Source organism: Gorilla gorilla, chromosome 3 (genome assembly GCF_029281585.2).
Source record: "Gorilla gorilla gorilla isolate KB3781 chromosome 3, NHGRI_mGorGor1-v2.1_pri, whole genome shotgun sequence".
Taxonomy (NCBI): Eukaryota; Metazoa; Chordata; class Mammalia; order Primates; family Hominidae; genus Gorilla; species Gorilla gorilla.
The window spans coordinates 10,489,755-10,516,224 of NC_073227.2; the positions used below are offsets into that span (position 1 = coordinate 10,489,755).

At 46.4% G+C, this 26,470-nt stretch overlaps 1 protein-coding gene across 11 annotated transcripts in view; it reads left to right on the forward strand.

Moving 5' to 3' along the window:
- NSD2 (nuclear receptor binding SET domain protein 2) overlaps positions 1-26,470 on the forward strand; it is a 110,561-nt gene that overhangs the window by 41,007 nt on the left and 43,084 nt on the right. For 8 of the 11 annotated variants that reach the window (XR_010133197.1, XM_031010396.3, XM_031010399.3 and 5 more), the window contains 5 exons: positions 4,386-4,552; positions 5,678-6,160; positions 18,071-18,215; positions 22,575-22,693; positions 25,849-25,930. Coding sequence is in view for 10 of the 11 variants with exons in the window: in XM_031010396.3 (XP_030866256.1) it covers positions 4,386-4,552; positions 5,678-6,160; positions 18,071-18,215; positions 22,575-22,693; positions 25,849-25,930 (996 nt within the window). In the remaining variant the exon portion in view is untranslated. The remainder of the gene's footprint in view (positions 1-4,385; positions 4,553-5,677; positions 6,161-18,070; positions 18,216-22,574; positions 22,694-25,848; positions 25,931-26,470) is intronic. The other 3 variants (XM_031010398.3, XM_063705047.1, XM_055384354.2) reach the window with 1 other exon arrangement.

The following is a 26,470-nucleotide window of genomic DNA, read 5'->3' on the forward strand; positions in this document are numbered from 1 at the left end:
TCTGTAATTGCATTTTCTTGTAAAACCTTTTGTTTCCCTTGGAATTAATTACTGCCTTTCTTTTGAAATCATACACTATGTTGTCCATACAGCCTTAATTTTTTTCAAGTATTCATCTCCTCATCCTTAAAACTCATCCTTATTATGAAGTTAGTTTCTCCTATTTATATATTTATATAGTTATTTTTTCTCCTTAAAAAAAAAATGAAAACCTGGGTTTGAGTCCCATCTTCCCTTTCTGCTTCTTGGAACTCATCTTTTAACCCTCCTTCCTTACTACTTAGATTTTCTTTCTTTGTAAAAAAGTTCTTCTCTCTCATCTTTTCTTCCCTTGGAGCTCTCTCCTAGAATCTTCCTTTTTCCTGCTTGAATCTGGTTTGCTAGCACTCTTAACCTTTTGCACTGCAGTAAGCTTAGACTTTCTTTAAGCTGCTTTCCCTAGTTATTTACATTGTTTTCTGTAGTTCTATGTGGGCAGCAAGCCACCCAGGTGCCAAGGCAAGAGACTGAAGGCACAGGCTGTTCGAGTATAATAAAGAAAATACTTAAAATAAGAATAGTTATATTAGACATAGAATATAGGCATGATTATATATGAATATTATTAATCATTAGTTTGTAGCATTACTCTTTATTCCAATATTATAACAATCTCTGTTCTACAATTATAACCTAGGAAAAACCAGGTCATACAGAGATAGGAGCTGAAGGGACACGGTGAGAAGTGACCAGAAGAAGAGTGTGAGCCCTCTGTCACGCCCAGACAGGGCCACTAGAGGGCTCCTTGGACTAGCGGTAACGCCAGTGCCTGGGAAGGCACCCGTTACTTTGCAAACCAGGAAAGGGAGTCTCCCTTTCCGTGGGGGAGTTAGAGAAGACTCTGCTCCACCACCTCTTGTGGAAGGCCTGACATCAGTCAAGCCCACCCGCAGCCATCCAGAGGCCTAACCGTCTCCCTGTGATGCTGTGCTTCAGCGGTCACGCTCCTGGTCCACTTTCATGTTCCGCCCTGTACACCTGGCTCCGCCTTCTAGATAGCAGTAGCAGAATTGGTGAGAATATTAAAGTCTTTGATCTCTCTGAGAAATGCATAGAAGAAATAATGTAAGCTGTCCCCTCTCTCTCTCTGCCTCGGCTACCAAACAGGGAAGGGCCCCCTGTCTGGTGGACACATGACTCGCTTGACCTTACCTATCATTGGAGATGACTCATACTCCTTACCCTGCCCCCTTGCCTTGTATACAATAAATAACAGCGCAGCCAGACATTCAGGGCCACTACCAGTCTCCGCATCTTGGTGGTAGTGGTCCCCTGTGCCCAGCTGTCTTTTCTTCAATCTCTTTGTCTTGTGTCTTTATTTCTACGATCTCTCGTCTCCGCACACGAGGAGAAAAACCCACAGGCCCTGTAGGGCTGATCCCTACAGTTCTATGCTGTGTTCTTTCTTGGTTAAGTTTTCTTTTTTCCTGGAGGCTATTTTTGGTATCTTAAGACAGTTTGTATGGGAAGTAAATTTGAGTCCTTGCAGTTCAGAGTATGCTACTTTTGTTTTTGTGAGATGGAGTCTTGCTTTGTCGCCCAGGCTAGAGTTCAGTGGCGGGATCTCAGCTTGCTGCAACCTCTGCCACTTGGGTTCAAGTGATTCTCGTGCCTCAGCCTTCCGAGTAGCTGGGACTACAGGTGTGTGCCACCTTGCCCAGCTCATTTTTGTATTTTTAGTAGAGATGGGGTTTTGCTATGTCGGCCAGGCTGGTCTCGAACTTCTGACCTCAAGTATTCTACCCGCCTTGGCCTCCTAAAGTGCTGAGATTACATGTGTGAGCCACTGCACCCAGCCCAGAGTATGCTACTTTTTTTTTGAGATGGAGCCTTGCTCTGTTGCCAGGCTGGAGTGCGGTGGCACGATCTTGGTTTATTGCAGTCTCCACCTCCTGGGTTCAAGTGATTCTCCCGCCTCAGCCTCCTGAGTAGCTGGGACTATGGGCACACGCCACCATGCCTGGCTAATTTTTTGTGTTTTAGTAGAGACAGGGTTTCACCATGTTGTCCAGGCTGGTCTTGAACTCTTGATCTGAGGTGATCTGCCCACCTTGGCCTCCCGAAGTGCTGGGATTACAGGCGTGAGCCACTGTGCCTGGCCCAGAGTATGCTACTTTTCTATCTTCACACTTGATTGATGGTTTGACTGGTTATAGAATTTTATGTTGAGAAGAATTCCCCTAGGAATTTTGAAGGTATTACTCCATTTCCTTCTAGCATCCAGAGTTTTTGGCCATTCTTCACATAATTTGCTATTCTTCACATACCTTGCTATTCTATTTCTTGTTCCATTAACTTGGAGGCTGGCCTTTCACCCAACCCCCAGCAGCTTGAATTTCAGCAGGGTGTGCCCTGCTGTGGATGTTGCAGTGGGACACTTAGGACTGTTTTAGTTGGAGACTTGATTTTGGGTTTATTCTTGGAGCTTCTCTGTTTCTCCAGAAAGCCTATTATTTGGGTATCAAACCTCCTAGATTGATGTTACAGGTTGCTATGGAAATAGGTATTTTTCATCTTAATTTTTTTCTTCTTTCTGGGAGATTTCTTATCTTCCAAGCTTTCCTGTTGAATTTTTTTCTTTTTTTCTTTTCTTTTTTTTTTTTTTTTTTTTTTTGAGACGGAGTCTGGCTCTGTCTCCCAGGCTGGAGTGCAGTGGCGCAGTCTCAGCTCACTGCAAGCTCCGCCTCCTGGGTTCACACCATTCTCCTGCCTCAGCCTCCTGGGTAGCTGAGACTACAGGTGCCCACCACCATGCCTGGCTAATTTTTGTATTTTTAGTAGAAATGGGATTTCACCGTGTTAGCCAGGATGGTCTCAATTTCCTGACCTCGTGGTCTGCCTGCCTCGGCCTCCCAAAGTGCTGGGATTACAGGCTTGAGCCACTGCGCCCGGCCTGAGTTTTATTTTCATAGTTGTATTTTAGAATTTCAAATATCTCTGTGTTTTTCTGTGTTCTCTTTTCATAGCACACAGGGTTTCTCTGTTGGGTATCTTCTCTTCCCTTGCCTTATGTCTGTAGCCCTGCAGAGGGCCATTCATTTCTGTGTGTTTTGGATTCATTCATACTGGATGCTTCCCTGGGTCCAGGGGTTCCTTGGTGCTGGGCTCGTGTTTAAGAGCACGACACTTAGAGCTGCCTGCAACCATGGGTGGGGAGGCTTGGTTATCCACCCTCCTTTGCATTAGAGGGTCTGATTGGCCATTGGCCACTTAATTGGGGGAATCTCCAGAAGACTCACTGGAGAGGTTTTTCCTCTGGAGAGCACTTCAGGTCTTCAGGAAATATCCTTTGATTCATCTGGGCCAGTGTTCTGCATGAGGGGACAGGGAGTGGTCACCCCTGTGCCAGGGAGATCCCCCTCCCTCCTCTCACCTGGCACAGAGATCTGACCTTTTAACCTGCTTACCTGTATTCACCTTCTCATTTGACTTCAGTGGAATCTGGTACCTCCTCTCTTGGATTTTGGGCCCGTCTCTTTCTTTCCTCATCCCCCTGGCTGCACTGTGGGACGTGGCTTCTTCCTCTCAGCTAAGAGTAAGACTAGTGGGCATCTGTGGGGTTACTCTGTGGTCTGAGCTGCTCTCTGAGGCCACTGATGCTCCTGTTACCCTAGCACTGTGAGATAGGGGGGTAGCTAGCTGGTAGGTAGCAGGGCTGGGATTTGAACCCAGGTTGTGTGATGCCCGTATACTGCCTCCTTCACTGCCTCTCTCACTCCTTTCTTGCAGATGTCCTCTTGTCTTATTTGGTATCTTTTTAAGAGGGAATAAAGGAATGCATTTAGTCAGCTAGCTAGCTTTTTTCTTTTTCTTTTTTTTTTCTTTCTTTTTTTGTTTTTGAGACAGGGTCTAGCTCTGTCACCCAGGCTGGAGAGCAGTGGTATGATCTTGGCTCACTGCAACATGTGCCTCCCAGGCTCATGCCATCCTCTCACCTCAGCCTCCGGAGTAGCTGGGACTACAGGTGCACACCACCACACCCGGCTAATTTTTGCATTTTTCATAGAGATGGGCTTTTGCCATGTTGCCCAGGCTGGTCTCGAAATCCTGAGCTCAATCTCCCTGCCTCGGCCTCCCAAAGTGGTGGGATTACAGGCGTGAGGGACTGCGCCTGGCCTGGTTGGCTTTCTTTCCCATTCAATTTTGAACCTTATCTGAGTCTCTTGTAAGTTAATTAGTTTCCCTCTTTGGCATGTGGCATGGAAGGGATAAGAAGTATAGAATTTGTTTTGAGGTTAACAGGCTCAGACAACACGAAGGAAAACACCTGCAAAATAGCAGTAGATTTGACTAGTTTCATCCCAGATTCTAACTTTCATTCTCTAACATTTTATTTTAAAAACTAGGTCAGAAAAAGAGTGCACGCCAGTATCACGTACAGTTCTTTGGTGACGCCCCAGAAAGAGCTTGGATATTTGAGAAGAGCCTCGTAGCTTTTGAAGGAGAAGGACAGTTTGAAAAATTATGCCAGGAAAGTGCCAAGCAGGCACCCACGAAAGCTGAGAAAATTAAGGTGATAGATGACCCTTCAGTCTACTTTTAGACCAGAAATTTAATTTTTATTCTTTAAGTAAACTTATTTTTGTTTTGAACTTACACTTGCTCGAAATATTGTAATGGCTTAACAATCTCTTTCATTGTTGACTTTTGCCCAAGGATGCCATGTTACAATATGATAAAGTTCTTTTAGAGACACAACTGATTTTTTTTTGCTCATTTGATGACTCTCAGAGATAACTGGTTTTAGAATTTATATATACACATATATGTACATATATATGTGTATACACACACACACACACACACACACACAGGGATTAATGTAATGTGATAGGAATTGATTTCTGGTTTAAAGAAACAATAAAGGTATTATGTTGGGCTGAATTCTAAAATTGGTTTTTATAAGTTTTTATTTCTATTATTTTTTAAAATTTTTTTGAGATGGAGTTTCACTCTTGTCGCCCAGGCTGGAGTGTAATGGCATGATCTTGGCTCATTGCATCCTCTGCCCCCCCCCCGGGTTCAAGCGATTCTCCTGCCTCAGCCTCCCAAGTAGCTGGAATTACAGGTGCCTGCCACCACGCCTGGCTAATTTTTGTATTTTTAGTGGAGACAGGGTTTCACCAGGTTGGCCAGACTGGTCTTGGACTCCTGACCTCAGGTGATGTGTCTGCCTCGGCCACCACAGGTGCTGGGATTACAGGTGGGAACCACCACGCTGGCCAAGTTTTTTATTTCTAAAATTATGTGAAAATGTAAAAGTATTCTTTTTTTTTTTTTTTTTTTTTTTTTTTTGAGACAGGGTCTTGCTCTGTCACCCCAGGCTAGAGTGCAGTGGCGTGGTCTCGGGTTACTGCATCTGCTGCCTCCCAGTTCAAGTGATTCTCGTGTCTCAGCCTCCCTAGTAGCTGGGACCACAGGCATGCACTACCATGCCTGGCTTATCTTTTGTATTTTAGTAGAGATGGGGTTTTGCCATGTTGACCAGGCTGGTCTTAAACTCCTGGCCTCAAGTGATCCATCTGCCTTGACATCCGTAAGTGCTGGAATTATAGGCATGAATCATGTGCCTAGGAAAAGTAGTTAACTTTTATGTTTGTGTAGTGAAACTTACAGTGTCTCTTTTTTCTTTTCCCAGCTATTGAAACCAATTTCAGGGAAATTGAGGGCCCAGTGGGAAATGGGCATTGTTCAAGCAGAAGAAGCTGCAAGCATGTCAGTGGAGGAGCGGAAAGCCAAGTTCACCTTTCTCTATGTGGGGGACCAGCTTCATCTCAACCCTCAAGTAGCCAAGGAGGCTGGCATTGCTGCAGAGTCTTTGGGAGAAATGGCAGAATCCTCAGGAGTCAGTGAAGAAGCTGCTGAAAACCCCAAGTCTGTGAGAGAAGAGTGCATTCCCATGAAGAGAAGGCGGAGGGCCAAACTGTGTAGCTCTGCAGAGACCCTGGAGAGTCACCCCGACATAGGGAAGAGTACTCCTCAAAAGACGGCAGAGGCTGACCCCAGAAGAGGAGTAGGGTCTCCTCCTGGGAGGAAGAAGACCACAGTCTCCGTGCCACGAAGCAGGAAGGGAGATGCAGCATCCCAGTTTTTGGTCTTCTGTCAAAAACACAGGGATGAGGTCAGTACCAAGTTGTGTTTCATGCTAGCAAGTTTCAGAATTTGAGGAACATCCCTTCAGTGCAGAATCATCTGTTTCTCAGCATTATCAGGAGACTCTAACATGAGCCTTGCATAGATTTTAGATCTAATAAATAAGTATTATTAGGGAACAGCCATTCTGACCCTTGAGGGAAAAGATACTCGACTTGCACTCTGAGTTCTTAAAATATCCTTCCTAATGTGGATAAGAAGATACCGAGAACAGGCCAGGCACAGTGGCTCATGCCTGTAATTTCAGTACTTTGGGAGGCCAAGGCGGGAGGATTGCTTCAGCTCAGGAGTTTGAGACCAGCCTGGGCAACATGGTGAAACCCCATCTCTACAAAAATTAGCCGGGTGTGGTGGCACATGCCTGTAGTCCCAGCTGCTTGGGAGACTGAGACAGGAGGATCCCTTGAGTCCTGGAGGCAGGAGGATCCCTTGAGTCCTGAAGGTGGGGTTTGCAGTGAGTCGTGATGGCATCACTGCACCGTAGCCTGGGTGACAGCAGAGCGAGACTGTGTCTCCAAAAAAAAAAACAAAAACTAGCACAGAGGGAAGTGGGTCTCAACAGGCTGCGCTTTGCTTGAAGCGTGTGGCCATGTCCTTAATGTGTGACTCCAGGTTAGCATTTTCTCCAACAGTCTGTTCTGAAGCTTCCAGTGCAGGATATGCTCATCTATAAAGCTCATTGTGTCCACTGGCACTGAGGGTGTTGATTTATTTCCCTGACATTTAAAAGGGTAGCAATGTGATTAAGACATTTATATAATTTTCTTAATTGTTTGCATAAAATGCACAGTCTGTTAGGACATAATAAAGGCTGTAAAGAACTGAAGGAGTTGGGTTCCCCACTTCCCACTTTTGGTTATGTTACTTGGAGTGGATCATATTCTCATGCTTAAAAGGCTTTTTTTAAGTGTTCATTTTAATTTTACTTCCATAGGAATTTTCCATTCAGTAGTCTAAATCTATGTGGTGATCAAAGGTATCAAAAACAATAGTGTTGGCTAGGCACAGTGGCTCACACCTGTAATCCCAACACTTTGGGAAGCTGAGGTGGGTGGATCACAAGGTCAGGAATTTGAGACCATCCTGGCCAACATGGTGAAACCCCGTCTCTACTAAAAATAAAAAAAAAAATTAGCTGGGCATGGTGACGCGTGCTTCTAATCCCAGCTTCTCAGGAGGCTGAGGCAGGAAAATTGCTTGAACCAGGGAGTCGGAGGTTGCAGTGAGCCAAGATTGCACCACTGCACTCCAGCCTGGCAACAGAATGAGACGCCGTCTCAAAAAAAAGGAAAAAAAGTCTGTCTTCAAAAAATTTTCCATGAATCTTTAACCAGCATGTATTTTGTGGCAGGCAGCGTGGCACAATAAGGAGCCATGAGTAGTTCAGGCAGAGATGCATAAATGGGTGACTGTGGGTATTCTAATAAATCTACTGGACATGATTTTTTTGTCCCTATATGGGATCTGGAAATTCTGCCAGAGAAAGGCATTTGAGTGATGCCTTCAAGAGTAACCCATGGCTGGGCGTGGTGGCTCCCACCTGTAATCTCAGCACATTGGGAGGCTAAGGTGGGCAGATCACCTGAGGTTAGGAGTTTGAGGCTAGTCTGGCCTACATGGTGAAACCTTGTCTCTACTAAAAATACAAGAATTAGCTGGGCATGGGCATGGTGGTGTGCGCTTGTAATCCCAGCTACTCAGGAGGCTGAGGCAGGAGAATCACTTGAACCGGGAGGCCACAGTGAGCTGAAATCATGCCGCTGCACTCCAGCCTGGGTAATCCGTAGGGCTTTTCTCAGGAATGCAAGGGTGGTTTGATGTTAGAAAGCTATTATTGTGACTTACTGTGTAATGCTCATCTCCATAGAGGGAGAAAAGGCATTTGATAAAATTCATTGCTTTTTTTAATTAAGTAAACACCCTGTATTTATGGGGTATATGTGATATTTGGTACGTGTATTAAAGTTCATTGCTTTTTCTCCTTGGGAGGTTGAGGTGGGAAGATTGCTTGAGCCCAGGAGTTTTGAGGTTGCAGTGAGCTGTGATTGTGCCACAGCTTTCCAGCTTAGGTGACAGAGTGAGACTCTGTCTCATAAAAAGAAAAGAAAGGCCGAGTGTGGCAGCTCACACCTGTCATCCCAGCACTTTGGGAGGGTGAGGCAGGAGGATTGCTTGAGCCCATGAGTTTGAGACCAGCCTGGGCAACATGAAACCCTGTCTCTAAAAAAAAAAAATTTTTTTTACATTAGCCAGATGTGCTGGCATGTGCCTGTAGTCTCAACTACTCAGGAGGTTGAGGCAAGAGGATTGCTCGAGTCCAGAAGTTTAAGGCTGTGGTGAACCATGATCATGCCATTGCACTCTAGTCTGGGCCACAGAGTGAGACCCTGTCTTAAACAAAAAAATTATTGCTTATTGATAAAAGGTTAGTAAACCAGGAATAAAAGTGAACTTCCTAAATCTGTTTAAGGATATGTATCAGAAGCTTTCATCAAGGATATTACTGATGAAACTTTAGAAGCATTCTCCTTAGGCCAGGCATGGTGGCTCACACCTGTAATCCCAGCACTTTGGGAGGCTGAGGCGGGTAGATCACTTGAGGTCAGGAATTCAAGACCAGCCTGGCCAACATGGTGAAACCCCGTCTCTACCAAAATTATAAAAAATAAGCTGGGCATGGTGGCATGCGCCTGTACTTCCAGCTATTTGGGAGGCTGAGGCAGGAGAATTGCTTGAACCCAAGAGGTGGAGGTTGCAGTGAGCCAAGATCGTGCCACTGCACTCCAGCCTGGCGACAGAGTGAGACTCCGTCTCAAATTAAAAAAAAAAAAAGCATTCTCTTTAAAATCATGAACGAGGGCCAGGCACAATGGCTCATATCTGTAATCCTAGAATTTTGGGAGGCTGAGACAGGTGGATCAATGAAGGTTGGGAGTTTGAGACCAGCATGGCCAACGTGGTGAAACCCCGTCTCTACTAAAAATACAAAATTTTACCAGCCGTGGTGGCGAGTGCCTGTAATCCCAGCTACTTGAGAGGTTGAGAAAGGAGAATCAATTGAACCTGGGAGACGGAGGTTGCAGCGAGCCAAAATCACGCCAATGCACTCCAGCCTGGGCAACACAGCAAGACTCTGTCTCAAAAAAAAAAAAAAAAAAGAATGAGACGGAAACCATTTTTCACCATTTAATAAACGTTGTATGGAAAATAGTAGCCAATATTAGGCTGGGTGCGGTGGCTCACGCCTGTAATCCCAACACTTTGGAGGCTGAGGTGGGTGGATTACTTGAGGTCAGGAGTTCGAGACCAGCCTGGCAAACATGGTGAAACCCCATCTCTACTAGAAATGAAAAAATTAGCCAGGCGTGGTGATGCGCGCCTGTAATCCCAGCTACTCAGGAGGCCGAGGCAAGAGAATTGCTGGAACCTGGAGGCAGAGGTTGCCGTGAGCTGAGATCACACTACTGCACTGCAGCCTAGACAATAGAATGAGTCTTTGTCTCCAAGAAAATACTAGCCAGTATTATAAAGGAATAAATAAAGCTGTTATTGTTTGCAGAAGTCTATGTAGAAAACTCAAGAGAATGTACAGAAAATCTTTTAGAATTAATAGAGTTCACCAAAATTGGTGGATATAAAATTAACATACAAGTGCAGCATCAAAGAGGAAATGTAATGTTAAAAAAGATACCATTGATGATAGAAACCAAAATGTCAGGTACTGCGGAATCAATATTACGAAATATGCATGTAACTTTAGAGAAAAATAACTGATATTTTAGTAGCAGACCCCAATAAAGATGTATTTATATATAGGAAGATTCAAGCTTCTGAAGTTGTCAATTCTCCCTTTAATAATCTATAAATTGAGTATAATTCTAATAAAACTTCTAACAGGAATTTATTTGCCCTTTGTAAGTGGATGCTGCTGTGGCCACATTTGAAGAGAGGCTTGGCCTGAGGACTTGCTCTACCAGATAGGAAGTTATCTTATTTAAAATAGCAGTATTTGGCCAGGTGTGGTGGCTTACACCTATAATCCCAGCACTTTGGGAGGTCGAGGCAGGCGGATCACCGGAGGTCAGGAGCTCCAGACTAGCCTGGCCAACATGATGAAACCTTATCTCTACTAAAAATATAGAAATTAGTCGGGCATGGTGGCAGGCGCCTGTAATCCCAGCTACTCGGGAGGCTGGGGCGGGAGAATTGCTTGAACCTGATAGGGAGAGGTTGCAGTGAGCTGGGATTGTGCCATTGTACTCCAGCCTGGGTGACAGAACAAGAGTCTGTCTCATAAAAAATAAAATAGCAGTATTTACGCAGGGCAGTGATATGGCCCAAGACGGGGCCCAGAACAGGCTCTCGAGCATGTGGACATGGATGGGAAAGGGCTGCAGGCCAGTTGGGTGGGAGGTCTGCACTGGACATGGTGCTGGGACCACTGTGATTTATGAACTTGGCCAGCATGGGAGAGGAGCTTTGTCACCATGGGAGAGGGAAGGATTTCTTAAATAAGCCAAACTGATAACAGGCTATAAAGGCTATAAAACTATGTATGTTAAAATGAAAATCTAGGCCAGGCATGGTGACTCACACCTGTAATCCCAGTACTTTGGGAGGCTGAAGCGGGAGGATTGCTTGAGCCACTGCACCACTTCAGCCTGGGTGACAGAGACCCTGGCTCAAAAAAAAAAAAAAAAAATTCTTATGTGTCAAGAAGACCATCGACACAGTGAAAGGACAAATTCTGTAAAGAGCCGAAACAATTCTGAAGGAGAAGGGCAAGTTTCTTGGAGAGCCAGTAAGTGCATGAAGAGATGCTGCTCAACTGCGGCCATGCCCAGGAAGCTGTATGTTACGATCCTGGTGGGATGGTCCTTCACAGTCATCAGGTGAGCAGACATCAAACTCAGAACAGCCAGGGATTGAGAAGATGAGCAACAGTGGGACTCCTCATACAATGCTGGTGAAACATCATTTATTACACCTGTTTTGAGAGAAATTTGGCAATATCTAGTGAAATTGAAGATGTGCTTTTTTTTCTCTTACAGTTTTACTCCTAGATATTTACCCTAGAGTAATTTTGCCCTTGCACGCAAAGAGAAACCACAGTGTCCAAAACCAAAAAGCTACCCAGTGACAGACTTTGGTATGTTCCTACAGTGTAACTACACATCAATTAAAGTGAACTCATTGGATGTCAAAGAAGAAACAAATTGCTGAAGGGTATGCAGATTCTATCACTTGTGTGGTTTGAAAAGGGCCACGTACCCACAACTGAGTTTAACTTATCCCTTTCTCTGCGTCCATCTAAAAAGTGTAAGTGGGCAGCTGTGAAGGTATGTGCCTCTCTCCAGGAGCCAAGAGGTCTATCCAGGGAGGAGCCATTAACACCTGGTGGAGTAGCTGTGGTCATTGTTGGATATAAAATGATACAAAGCAGGCCAGGCGCAAGATGGGAGGATCACTTGAAGCCAGGAGTTTGAGACCAGCCTGGGCAACATAGCAAGATCTTATCTCTACCAAAATAAAAATAAAATAAAATGGTATAAAGTACTCAGCAATGTGTGGACAGCCACCGTTTCAGGCATGTTGGGGGAGGGTGCAGTGGCAAGCTCTGAATGGACACTCCAGTGTTTGACAGCTAGGCCTGCACAGGGTTGGTGAGGTGCTGTATGCTCTTGGGCCCTGGAAGCAGGGTAAGGCGGTGTCGGGTGGGAACCGCCCCGTCAGCCACTCTGGCATGTTGCTCGGCTGTGTCTCTACAACCTGTTCACTAGTTTGGAATTGTGAAAAAAGTGGGTACCTGAGAATTGAAGCCACTGTCCAAAGACCACCCTATTGGCTTTTTGGGACCCAAATTGATCTCAGATGGTCCTTCTAGTGCTAAGAAATGTGCTAAAAATGAAAGTCTGGATTGGCACTATACTAAAAGTAATATAAAACCAAACTGAAGGTATACAGTTAAAACTGAGTTCTGGGCACAGTGCAGTGGCTCACACCTGTAATCCCAGCACCTTGGGAGGCCGAGGAGGGTAGGATGCTTGAGGTTGGTAGTTTGAGAACAGCCTGGGCAACACAAGACTCCCATCTCTACAAAAACAAAACAAAACAAAACAAGAAAATTAACGGGGCATGATGGTGCACACCTGTAGTCTCAGTTAGTCAGGAAGCTGAGGCAGGAGGACCACTTGAGCCTGGAAGGTGGAGGCTGCAGTGAGCCATCATTGCGCCACTGCACTCCAGTTTGGATGACAGAGCGAGACCCTGTCAAAGCAAAAACTACAAAAAATTGAGCTATGTGTTAATATCCAACACTCTGCCCTGCCCACCCTTGGTTCCTAATGTAAGGCCCATGGGGCCTCCCTTCCCTCCACTGGACTCTGGCTGGGTGGTTTTGAAGAATTTTCTGTTATCGGAAAAGCAATGACTATTAGGATGCTCTTTAACTGTTCTGTAATAAGCAATTCTAAACTTGAGGAAGCTCCTCCCTGCTTCCATCTGTAACCTAGGTCTTTCTACATTGTTTTTTATTTTTCGGGAGTGCTGGTGCACACAAGGATGGTTTTTGTTGGGTTGTCAGTTAACCAATGGCCAACCCTTGAGGGATAGAGTCAGGTGGAACTTCCTTGCTGCTTTCTGTGCCTTCCTTTTCTAGGGTCCCTAGATGGAAGGCTGACTTCAGGACTTTTAATTGCTACTTGCTGACTCTTTAGAGGTCATTTTCTTTTTCTTTCTTTTTTTTTTTTTTTTTTTTTTGAGATGGAGTTTTGCTTTGTCACCCAGGCTGGAGTGCGAAGGCGCCACCTCGGCCCACTGCAACCTCCTCCCCCCGGGTTCAAGCGATTCTCCTGCCTCAGCCTCCCGAGTTGCTGAGACCACAGGCACATGCCACCACGTCCGGCTAATTTTTGTATTTTTAGTAGAGATGGGGTTTCATTATGTTGGCCAGGCTGGTCTTGAACTCGTGACCTCGGGTGATCCACCCGCCTTGGCCTCCCAAAGCCCTGGGATTACAGGCCTGAGCCACTGCACCCAGCCTAGAGGTCACTTTCTAGCTTCCTCTCTCCCTACTAGTGAAGAAATATACTTCTTTATATATATATATATATATTTTTTTTTGTTTTTGTTTTTGTTTTTGAGACAGGGTCTTACTCTGTCGCCCAGGCTGGAGTGCAGTGGTGCAATCATGGCTTGCCACAGCCTTGACCTCCCTAGGCTCAAGTGATTCTCCCACCTCAGCCTCCCTAGTAGCTGGGACTACAGCCATGTGCCACCACGCCTGGCTAACTTTTCTATTTTTTATAGGGATGAGGTCTCGCTATGTTGCCCAATCTGGACTCAAACTCCTGGCCTTAAGTGATCCTCCTACCTCAGCCTCCCACAGTGCTGGGATTACAGACATGAGCCAGTGCACCTGGCCGGCTCCAGTATGAGCAGCATTTTCACTAGCAGGCTTTTCGGGCCTGAATTTTTTTTTTTTTTTTTAAAGACGTAGTCTCGCACTGTTGCCAGGCTGGAGTGCAGAGGCATGATCTCGGCTCACTGCAACCTCCGTCTCTCAGGTTCAAACAATTCTCCTGACTCAGCCTCCGAGTAGCTGGGATTACAGGTGCCCACCACCACGCCCAGCTAATTTTTGTATTTTTAGTAGAACCAGGGTTTCACCATGTTGGCCAGGCAGCCTCAAACTACTGACCTCGTGATCTGCCTGCCTCAGCCTCCCACAGTGCTGCGATTACAGGTGTGAGCCACCGTGCCTGGTTTGGCTTGAATTTTTAATTTTTTTTATTTTATTTTTGAGACAGGGTCTCTCACTCTGTTGCCCAGGCTGGATTGCAGTGGCACAATCACAGCTCACTGCAACCTCCGCCTTCCGGGTTCAAGCGATCCTCCCCCCTCAGCCTTCCTAGTAGCTGGGACTACTGGTGCACGCCACCACACCCAGCTAATTGTTGTATTTTTAGTAGAGACGGGGTTTCACCATATTGGCCAGGCTGGTCTCAAACACCTGACCTCAGGTGATCTGCCCGCCTCGGCCTCCCTAAGTGCTGGGATTATAGGTGTGAGCCATTGCACCAGCCTGAGGTTTTAACTTTTAAAGCCTTTTCTACCTTTCCTGATCCTAAGTTTTACACACCCGTTAGAACCAGTGCTTTATGTCTCAGTTCTTTTTACATGCCTTGGTATTCGTTATCTATTGTTGCATAACATGTTACCTCAAAACTTAGTGGCTTAAGACAACAACATGCATTTACTGTCTCACAGTTTCTGTGGGCCAGGAATTGGGCAACCGCTTAGCTTAGTGGTTCTGCCTTAGGGTCTCTTGAAGTTGCATTTAAGATGTTACCTGGGGCTACATCATCCTAAGGCTTGACTGATGCTGGAGGATCTGCTTCCAGGGTACCTTCTCTCACTCATGCTGCTGGCAGGAGGCCTCGGTCCTTCACCATGTGGCCCTCTCCACAGGGCTGCTGGTGTGTCCTCACAACATGATGGGGGCTGGCTTTCTCCAGAGTAAGTGATCCAAGAAAGAGCAAGGTGGATATCTTTTATGCCCTACACTTGGAGTCATATGCAACCATTTCTGCACTATGTTATTGACTGCGCCGTAAGCAGTAGTGGGGGCTTGAGCTCTAGGAGGCAGGGCTCACAGAGGGGTGGGGGGTCGTCTTGGAGGGTGGATACCTAAACATTCTTCGCTGAATCCTGAAAGCAAAAGAAAACTCTAAAAAGATGTTGGGGGGAGCACAGTGCAGTGCCTCATGCCTGTAATCCCAGCACTTTGGGAGGCCATGGCGGGCAGATCACTTGAGGTCAGGAGTTCGAGACCAGCCTGGCCCACATGGTGAAACCCCCATCTCTACTAAAAATACAAAAAGTAGCCAGGTGTGGTGGTGCATGCCTATAATCCCAGCTACTCAGGAGGCTAAGGTGGGAGAATCGCTTGAACCCAGGAGGCAGAGGTTGCAGTGAGCTGACATCACGTCACTGCACTCCAGCCTGGGCCGCAATGAGACTCTTATCTCAGAAAAAAAAAAAAAAAAAAAGGCCGTGCAGGATGAAGGAGGGGAATGTAATCTGAAGACTCTAATTTGTAGAGTCTCCAATTACGTTGGCAATGTTTTAGTCAGCTGTGGGATTGTGGAAATTTGGTTTTCCATGTTTCTTTGGTATGTTTTAAATTTTTATTTATTTTTGAGACAGAATCTTACTGTTTCCCAGGCTGGAATGCAGTGGTGCAATCATAGGTCACTGCAGCCCTGAACTCCAAGGCTGCAGTGATGCTTCCACCTCCACTTCCCAAGTAGCTGTGACTACAGGCACTTGCCACCATACCCAACTAATTTAAAAATAATTTCTTTTTTTTTTTTAAACACGATCTTTCTCTGTTGCCTAGGCTGCTCTCAAACTCCTGGCCTCAAGTGATCTTCCCACTTAGGCCTCCGAAAATGTTGGGATTATAGGCATGAGCCATGTGTCCAGCTTGTTTTTGATATGTTAAGAATAAAGAAGTGGCCATTATTAAGTGCTTATCACATGTCAGATACCTTGCCAGTATGTTATTGTACAAAAGTATATCTAGTACTCCTCAGAATCACCTTATAAGGTAAATATAAATTATCTCTGCTTTATAGCTGGCTAACCTGAGCTTAAAAGTTGTAAGGTTTCAGTGAGATGATGCAGTCAGGAAGTAGGAGAATCGGGACCTGACCCTAATTGTGTGTGGGCATGCGCTTTTGTGTTTTTAGAACTCATAACCATCATACCATACAGTTTCACTGTGAAGCTCGGAGACTTTAATGAGGAGTCATTGCTCTGTTAACCTAAGATGATGATGACACTTTCCTGGCTTCCCCGCAGAAGCCGTCTGTGGTGACTGTCTTGTGAGGCGAGGTGGCTGCAGGGCGCTTGTGACTCTGCTTTGACGAAGCAGTAAAGGACACTGTTAGCATTCATCCTAACTGGGGGCTCTGGAGTCATGGTGGGTGATGGGGTGCCAGGGGCAGAGGTGGGTGGGAGGGCAGCAGGCCCGTGAAGGAATGTGCTCTGTTTGAGGAGGTGAGAGGCAGATGTGTTGTGGATCCAAAGCCCTGTGCAGAAACTTCCACTGGTTGAAGAGCTGAGGCCCTTGGAGCTTGAAGAGTTGGGAGTGAGTGGGCTCATGGAGTGAGTCATGGCAGCAATCAGGGTAGGGCCTGCTGGGTTGGGAGGGGTGTGGCAGGAGTAGACATATGCAGGGCTGGGGACAGGGACCCCACAGGGAACACTGGTGGAGTGCTGGGGGTCAGAGCCAGACCCAGAACTGCAGAAGGTGTCCTTGAGGTGGGAGGTCCCAGGCAGTTAGGCTGGGGGTGTCTGTAGGTTGTCTGGAGAGGTGGTGGGTGGGCATTGGTGGGTGTTGGTGTCCAGGCCAGGGTGAGGACAAGAGGGAGTGGAGCACATGACTCATCCAGGCAACAAGAGGGCAGATGGTGGGGCCATGGGAGGCTATACGAAGCCGTCTGTGGTGACTGTCTTGGGAGGAGGGGTTTGGGTTTGGGGGCAAAGGTTACCTGTATTGGCTGGGCAGGTGGTAGGTCCAGGTGGTAATGGTAACCAGCCAACATTAACCTGATGGTTCCTTACCACTGCCAGGTGGAGTGTTACTGCCCCCGTTTCACAGAGTGGAGGCAGAGACAGTGCCTTCACTTGCCGAAGTCCACAGAACTACCCAGTAGAGGAGCCAGCATCAGAGCTGGTTGGTGCCGAGCCAGTCAGCAGACTTTCCAAAGGGCTGGTGAGCAGTGAGGGCTCTGTTCTGACTGCTCAGCTCTGCTGTTGTGGCAGGAAGACAGCCATGGGCAGCATGGGAACAAATGCATGGGGCTGACATCCAGTAAAACTTTGTGGACACTGTTGTTTGAATTTCCTGTAATTTTTGTGTCATGAAATATTATGATGTTTTTCAGACATTGAACAGAAACAGGTGGTGGGTTACACCTGGCTGGCTGGCATTAGTGTGTCAGCCCTGTGCCCTGCTCTCGAGATCCGTGGCTCTCGGACTTGGGGACACATTAGCAACCCCTGGGAAACCTTTAAATCACTGAGGCCAGACCCGGCGGGTTGGGTTGATCTTGGGTGGGACCTAAGCACCATAGGATTTCAAACCCCCAGGTTATTACCAGGTGCAGCCAAGTCCCCAGGATCAGACTTCACTGTGTCTGTGGATCATCCTAGAGACCTTGTGAAAGTGCAGATTCCTGGTAGGCAGGTTGGGGTGGGGCCCGGGAGTCTGCGTTTCTAGCATGCTCCGGGTGCTGATGCTGGCAGCCCTGGTGTGGCTGGAGGGTAGGGAAGCCTCATCTTTTGGCTGTGCAAGGTTGTCTCCGTGTGCTGGCCTGAGCTGTGACAGAAGCCAGTTCGCACTCCTTGGTGTGTGCCTTCACCCCTGCCCAGGGCCTATACCTGAAAGACGAGGGTAGGTGCTGCCCAGTGAGGACACTGAGCTGAGCCCACCTCCATGTTCAGGGGCAGCGTTCCTGTGGCACTGGCTCTACAGCTAATTTTTCAGGGGTGCCTAGAGGCTGGGTCTTAAGTGAGTTAGTGGTTTTGGAAAAGTATATATATATTTTTATCATTTATCATTTCCAACATTTACAGAAGTAGAGTTGAATTGTTTTCACTGGCACTATTCTAATTTATGAGTTTTCAGTGAGTCACAGCATCAGTTAAGCACTACTTTTCCTTGAAGCTTTTATGGACATAGTTCCATGATGTGGGAATAAAAATGCGACACACTAAGTTCTAAAGGGCCGTGCATTTGATTTCATGCAAAACAAAACCCGATGAGTTTTACAGATTTAACTTCTCATTGCACCTTCTCCCGTTCCCACAGGTGGTAGCTGAGCACCCAGATGCTTCAGGTGAGGAGATTGAAGAGCTGCTCAGGTCACAGTGGAGTCTGCTGAGTGAGAAGCAGAGAGCACGCTACAACACCAAGTTTGCCCTGGTGGCCCCTGTCCAGGCTGAAGAAGACTCTGGTAAACATAGCATTACGCTGATGTCCTCCGCTTGGGTTGATGTGTGTAGTGTAGCAAGCTGAGCTCTGATCTTGGAACTGTAGGGAAGTGTGTCCACTCTCCCTGTTTCTGACCCGTGGGGTTTGGGCCAGCAGTCCAAGTGCGTGTGGTCACAGTAAAAACAGCTGCCATCTGCGTTTACTGGCTTATGAGAGCTATTCAGTGTGGTGCCTTCTGGCCTGTGGCTCCCTTGCTCTCCTACCCAAGTTGAGCAGCCACTGTGGTCACTGCTGCTGATGGGGCTGTGTGAAGAGAGGACAGAAGAAGGAAGGGGAGGGAAGGTCGTCTCTTGGATTCCAGGCTTACATGATGTGGTAGGGTCAGCCTTCAGGCCTGTGACTTCCGAGGAGGCAGCACTTTTCTTGCTTCTGAGAGCAATCCTCCTGGTTTCGGCTGTAGTCTGCACCTTACAGGGGCCCGGAGTGTGGGCAGCTCCTGGCCTGTTTGCCTGAGAGCTCATAGGGCAAGAAGGGTGACTGGACTGACCTTGAATTCAGGTATCCTTTGGTCTTTCCTAGTCCTTCGGCTTAAAAAAACCGAAAGTGCTAGTTTGCTTTGGGCAGTGGCAAGAGGAGGGAGAGCTGACACTGTAAGATTTGAAGATGTGTAACAGTGGTTAGATTTGTGATAAATATGTGCTTGGATGTAAATTGTGAAAAACTGAGATTTGAATGTAAAAATAACTGACATTAGGGTATCAATTTAAAATTAAAAAAAAGTACTGTATATCTGAAGAGTCATCATTGAGGAGCTTTGGAGAGTCCAAACATAAAGTGTTTCAAGACTCACCTAAAAGGAAGTCGGGGCCCGGAAGCGAGAGGGTCTGGCCACATGTGCCTGCTGTCACCTTTCTCTTTCTCAGATGTTTTCATCTTGATTTAGGTGTTTCTAGATCTCTTCATCAACTATCTCATTAATCTTGAATTTGTTCAACTTCCTCAGTGTTCATTGCAAATACTATAATTTAGAATAGCAAGGATATTTAGGACTTGTATATTTTCTTTAAAAGAAAATATACCTCACTCTATCAGTACACCAAATTTAGAGACGTGTTCCTTTTAAATGACTGGCTTATTTAAAAATGAGCCAGCTCTTCCTGAAGCCAGATTCAGCTTACCCTCGAAGTGTAAGCATAAATTTGATTGTGTTATATTTTGCTGAGTGCTTAGTGGATAGAAGTGACAGTTGAGTTTCTGCCCACAGTGTGTGTCAGGTGTATGCAGGTTCTTGGGTGTCCTTTAATCCTGACTTTCAGGTAACCCTGGTGCTAACAACTAGGATGGCGCACCACATCTTTGTCGCGCGCCCATGACCTCAGTGTTAGAAATCTACACAGATGTCTGGGCACGGTGGCTCACACCTGTAATCCCAGCACTTTGGGAGGCCAAGGTGGGTGGATCACTTGAGGCCAGGAATTCAAGACCAGCCTTGGCAACATGGTGAAACCCCATCTCTACTAAAAATACAAAAAAATTAGCCAGGCCTGGTGGCGCATGCCTGTAATCCCAGCTACTCGGGAGGCTGAGGCACGAGAATCTCTTGAACCCGGGAGGCAGAGGTTGCAGTGAGGCAAGATCACGCCACTGCACTCCAGCCTTGGCAACAGAGCAAGAGTCAATCTCCAAAAAAAAAAAAAAAAAATTCCAGCCCGGCGCAGTGGCTCACACCTGTAATCCCAGCACTTTGGGAGGCTGAGGTGGGCGGATCACCTGAGGTCGGGAGTTTGAGACCAGCCTGACCAGCATGGAGAAACCCCATCTCTACTAAAAATACAAAATTAGCCAGGTGTGGTGGCACATGCCTGTAATCCCAGCTACTTGGGAGGCTGAGGCAGGAGAATCGCTTGAACCTGGGAGGCGGAGATTGCAGTGAGCCGAGATCGTGCCATTGGATTCCAGCCAATGGAATGGCCAACAAGAGCGAAACTCCATCTCAAAAAAAATGAAAATCCATACAGATGCCCCTGTTGCTTGTTTCTGTAAGAAGCGGCTGCTGCATCATCCTGGATGAATGGAGAGGTGCTCAGGAGGTGCTGTGTCGAGGATGTGCTGTGTCAAGGACCTCGCCTGTGGGAAAGCGAGGCGCGGGGCTGGCGTTGTGCTCACGAACGGGTGTTCTGAAGGCAGACCTGCCTGAGGGGGGCCTCAAGAGTTTGGCTGGCTGTGCCATGTGGTGCCTATGCTTGGCAGTGCCTGAGCAGGTCCTGCTGCCGAGCATTCCACAGGCTTCTTCCCCAGACTGCCTTTGCACCAGCCTGCAGTGGTGTGGCCAGGAGTGGACTTCACGAGGGCTGCTTGCCTGGCCCCCATCATACCAGGCTGGAACTGCAGCTGGTGAGGGCCCCCACGCTTTGGCTGCTGACTCTTCTTGCGCATTGGGCTCAGGCCTAGACCTGAGGTGAGGCTCTGTGAACGCATTGGCACCAGGGCACGGACACTTACTTGTACCTCTGCCTGAGGCCTTGCTGGACCCTGTGGAGCTGAGCACTCTTTTGCTGGTGTCTCCTGTCCCAACAGTAGTGAGGCTTGAGGGTGACAGCGTCCTTCAGGGCAACAGTGTCCTTCTGCAAGATTTTTTTTTTTTTTTTTGAGTTGGAGTCTTGCTCTGTCGCCCAGGCGGCTGGAGTGCAGTGGCGCGATCTCGGCTCACTGCAAGCTCCGCCTGGCGGGTTCACGCCATTCTCCTACCTCAGCCTCCCGAGTAGCTGGGACTACAGGCGCCCGCCACCATGCCCGGCTAATTTTTTTTTTGTATTTTTAGTAGAGACGGGGTTTCACCCTGTTAGCCAGGATGGTCTCAATCTCCTGACCTCGTGATCCACCCACCTCGGCCTCCCAGAGTGCTGGGATTACAGGTGTGAGCCACCACGCCCGGCCCTGCAAGATGTTTTATGAAGAGTCCATTAATAAAAACCCTGAACCCCTCTGTAAAGCAGTCATACAAATGATAATATTGGATTTATATTTAAAATAAACATTGGCATGTTGAAATTAATCATCTCTGTAGAATTTGCACTGTTACACCTTACCGTCTTAGGTTGATATTGTTTGGATGCCTTAGGTCTTGGATTAGCTGCTATTCCTGGGAACACCTAACACATGGTACAGCTGAGCAAACATGGAGGAAGCCCTTAATTTGCATATATAAATGTAGTGTTACTACTTAACATGTTTAAGGAAATGTTTAAAAAGTAGCAAGTTGTTTTTTTTTTTTTAAGTTCAACTTAAATTCCACAAGTCTTTGAATGTTAGTAAGGAAAAGATTTTTTTTTGTTTTTTGTTTTTTTTTTATACAGAGTTTCATTCTTGTTGCCCAGGCTGGAGTGCAATGGCACGATCTCGGCTCACTGCAACCTCCACCTCCTGGGTTCAAGCGATTCTTCTGCCTCAGCCTCCTGTGTAGCTGAGATTACAGACATGTGCCACCATGCCTGGCTAATTTTGTATTTTTAGTAGAGATGGGGTTTCTCCATGTTGGTCAGGCTGGTCTCAAACTCCCGACCTCAGGTGATCCGCCCACCTCAGCCTCCCAAAGTATTGGGATTACAGGCGTGAGCCACCATGCCCGACCTAGGAAAAGATTTTTTTAAAATACTGGGCTATCAGGAGGCAGAGGTTGCAGTGAGCTGAGATTGTGCCATTACACTCCAGCCTGGGCTACAAGAGCGAAACTCCATCTCAAAAATAAATAGATAGATAAAATACTGGGTTATATTTAAATTTAATGCTTTAATACATTAAATTATAATTATAAGGCCAGGCGCAGTGGCTCACGCCTGTAATCCCAGCACTTTGGGAGGCTGAGGCAGGCGGATCACGAGGTCAGGAGTTCGAGACCAGCCTGACCAACATGGTGAAAACCCATCTTTACTAAAAATATAAAAATGAGCTGGGCGTGGTGGCACGTGCCTGTAATCCCAGCTACTCAGGAGGCTGAGGCAGGAGAATGGCTTGAACCCACGAGGCGGAGGTTGCAGTGAGCTGAGATTGTGCCACTGCCCTCCAGCCTGGGTGACAGAGCGAGACTCCATCTCAAAAAAAAAAAAAAAAAAAAAAAAAAAAAAAAATATATATATATATATATATATAAAACAGATATAACAGATGCTAATATAATCCCTAAGGTTAGATATAGTCACCAGTTTTTTTGTTGTAAAGAGATTTGATCTGTAAGACATAAGCCCTGGAAATCAGCAGGGTTACAGGAAACCCATCATGGGCTGGATCTGTATGTTGAATGCCCTGGGTAGGTTCTCACAGTGCTTCAAATGCAGCTTTTGGAGTGGTTTTCATGTACATTTTCCCCATTCCCCATTCCAAGGTAACGTAAATGGGAAAAAAAGAAACCACACAAAGAGGATACAGGACCCTACAGAAGATGCTGAAGCTGAGGACACACCCAGGAAAAGACTCAGGACGGACAAGCACAGTCTTCGGAAGGTAATTGTGTTCCAGGTTTGCTTGACCTGTCAGAGTGTATGCTCTGTGACTCTTGGTGCCACTGTTTCCCTGCATGGGAGCACACATGAGATGTAGGTGGCAGTGCACCCAGCTCCTCCCAGGCTGGTATTCAGCAGAAGGCTTGCATTTCTTACAGAACCCCATTGAGAAAGGCTGCTTGCAGGTTCTTACCCTCCAGGGATGTTATCACAGAAACCGATGGTGTGTTGCTCTGCAAGAAAACAGACATCCAAATGCTTTGAGTAATTCTTGTTTTTTAGATTGGACAAAATTGTCACTAAAAATGACCTCTTTGGCCCGGTGTGGTGGCTTACGTCTCTAATCCCAGCACTTTGGGAGGCCAAGGCAGGTGGATTGCTTGAGGTCAGGAGTTCGAGACCAGCCTGGCCAACATGGCGATACCCCGTCTCTACTAAAAATACAAAAAATTAGCTGGGCATGGTGGTGTGCGCCTGTAATCCCAGCTACTCAAGAGGCTGAGGCAGGAGAATTGCTTGAACCTGACAGGCAGAGGTTGCTGTGAGCGGAGATCATGCCACTGCACTCCAGCCTGGGCGACACAGCAAGATTCTGTCTCAAAAAAAAAAAACAAACAAAAAAAACCCCAAACACCATAACCTCTCTATGGGGTTTATTATTCAGGATGTAAGTAATGAACTGGCATCAAAGTCCATTAGAGATATGTGTTACATGTCAATAAAAAGTCAACAGTTCATTAAAGGCAATGAACCTAGATTTTATTTAGTTTATTAGTAATTCATGTTATCGTTTACTGAATGGGAATACTAAACAGGCTGTGCAAGAAAAGTGCAGCATAGATACAAAGCCAGCCCCAGGTCCTTGTGCTCCTCACTTACTGCCAGCATGTGTCCAGGGACAGTTTGCCTGGTACCTGCAGGGGAGTGAAACCAACCAAGGAAACACCGGGTTATTCTGTCTAGCGTATGGTGCCCATGCATGTAGAAGACGTGAGCCCTTTTCCTAGTGTATGAAGTGGTGCCATTCATTTCAACTGTCTCAGATGTCCAGTTAAGTTTTTCATGAACTGAGACTTTAATTAGACTTCGTACTTTGTTTGAATTTCTATTTTATTCGATGATAGTTCTGGCCGGGTGCGGTAGCTCACACCTGTAATCCCAGCACTTTGGGAGGCTGAGGCAGGTGGATCACCTGAGGTCAGGAGATCGAGACCAGTCTGGCCAACATGGTGAAACCCCATCTCTACTAATAATACAAAAATTAGTCGGGTGTGGTGGTGCATGCCTGTAATCTCAGCTACTTGGGATGAGGCAGGAGAATCACTTGAACCTGGGAGGCGGAGGTTGCAGTGAGCTGAGATTGCGCCACTGCACTCCAGCCTGGGTGACAGAAGGAGACTCCATCTCAAAAAAAAAAAAAAAAAAATAGTTCTGACAGAGTAGTTGTATATTTGTGATTTTGAGTAAAGCTTCATCCTGTTTTTCACTGATCTGAGTTAAAATGCTCTTTTTATTTCAAAGAATGGAAAATACATCTCACATATTGCTAAGGTGTAAATATGTGGACACCATATCATTTATCTTATTTCTTTAAACTTGTATTTGTAGTTGAGAGGAGCAGGCAGGCCCTGCGCCATTTTTCCGGCCCACAGAGCATTCTTCTGGGGCACCTGGCATCAGGTGAGGTTGTTGAGTGATCAAGTGTTCAGCAGTAAGCTAGGCCAGATTCACCTGTAGTCGCTAAGGTTTGTAGTTACCAGGAAGCCTGCACTGAACATTGGCTCTGGTCACCTAATTTTTTTTTTTTTGAGAGGGAGTCTCACTTCGTCACCCAGGCTGGAGTGCAGTGGTGCAGTCTTCACTCACTGCAACCTCCGCCTCCTCGATTCAAGTGATTCTCCTGCCTCAGCCTCCCGAGTAGCTGGGATTACAGGTGCGTGCCACCATGTCCAGCTAATTTTTTTGTATTTTTAGTAGAGATGGGGTTTCACCATGTTGGCCAGGCTGGTCTCAAACTCCTGACCTCAAGTGATCCGCCCACCTCCACCTCCCAAAGTGCTGGGATTACAGGTGTGAGCCACTGCGGCTGGCCAGGTTACCTTCTATTAAAGTAGCCCTTTGCTGGCAATCATACTGAAACTGGTTGCTTTGAAATATTTGTGTAAATGGTATACCTAAAAAATACATGACCCTGGACACTCAGAATACCAAAATTCACATTAAGTGGCTAGTAATGTTTTATTAGCTCCTATCTCAGGAGATAGCACATGATAAAAAGAAGTAATGGTGTCTCTTCAGATTTGGGTTTTATAAACCTGAGCCAAACCACATATGACACCCAATGTGCACTGAGCACTTCTGACATGCTAGGCACTGTCCCAAGTGCATTCTCCTGTCGCCTTGTCCATGATCCTCTGGATTCCACCTCACCGCATCCTGTTTCACTGGCTCTGGTTCCAGGCAGGTGGGTGAGATGGAGTATGAGTGCAGGAGTGGCAAGTCATTCCCTGGGCAGTGTTGCTCTAGTGCTATGGGGACAGGACAGTTTTCAGCCACACCTTTCAGAATCTCAGCCCTTGATAAAAGCTTCATGATCCCTTCTCCCATTTCTTGCTTTTCTCAGTTGTGACATATTTTACTGATGATCTTTGTTCATTAGGTGTATCTGGTGTTTGTCTAAAAATTGGAAATCCTCAGTATAGTGATACTAGTAATGTTGGTCCTGACTTAGCAGGGCTGAGTCTAACTTGATTGGGCACCTCTTGAATGGAGGGATCCATTTTTCTCATGTTCATCCTCTGCTTTGGGTTCAGTGGAGAGTCTAGGTGCACGTTCAATACGACTTGTATCAGGTGTCTTAACCACATGACTGCAGCAGGTCTTGGCGTGGCACCACCCACCTCGCCCTCCTGACAGATGCGAGAGCGGGAGGTGCGAAGAAAGAATCAGTCCAGATTGTGAAAAAAGTCTGAGATTGGGCAACCATGGATGACTTATGTGTGGAACACATTTCCAAAGGAAGAAGTTTCTGCCACGAAACTTTTCAGCAACCTGTGTTCATTCACATGAGGAGATTTTTTTTCCTTTCTTTTCCTTTTGTTGTTTTTTCTTTTTTTTTCCTTTTTTTCTTTTCTTTTTTTTTTTTTTAAATAATAGAGAGACACAATCACTGACAAAACGGCCAGAACAAGCTCTTACAAGGCCATGGAGGCAGCCTCCTCGCTCAAGAGCCAGGCAGGTAATGTGGTCAGCGCCCTTTCCTTCTTGGCTTCTGGGTGCCCAGACTGGGCTGGGTGGGTGGGCTGAGAGTGTGAAAGGGGAAGGCTGGGGCTGGTGAAGGGGAACAGGGCAGGGGAGGAATCCACAATTAAGCTAGGAGTGAAAAAGAAGGAAAGGAGGTTCTCCTGTGGTTGAAAACTAAACTGTTTTAATGTGTATGTTATTTTGAAGGGTTTGGCTAAATTTTATTGAAGTTACTTTTTACTTGGCTCTATTATTTGCAATTTAAAATTTTACTAGAAAAGTGATTTCAACCAGAAGTTTTCAGGTTTCTTACTTGATGGTGCCAGTTGCTACTGTAAATTCTGTCACCCTTCAGTACCCTGACCCTCTGCATGTAAGCTAACAGTAAGGGCTCGTTATTTATATTTCACATGCTAAAGAAACTAGCTTAAAACGTTTATGAAAAATAATTGTCAAAAAAATAAGAGGGGAAATTACACTTCCTTTTACCTTTTAGTTATCTTTTTGAAATACCTGTTTGATCCCTTATTGAAGA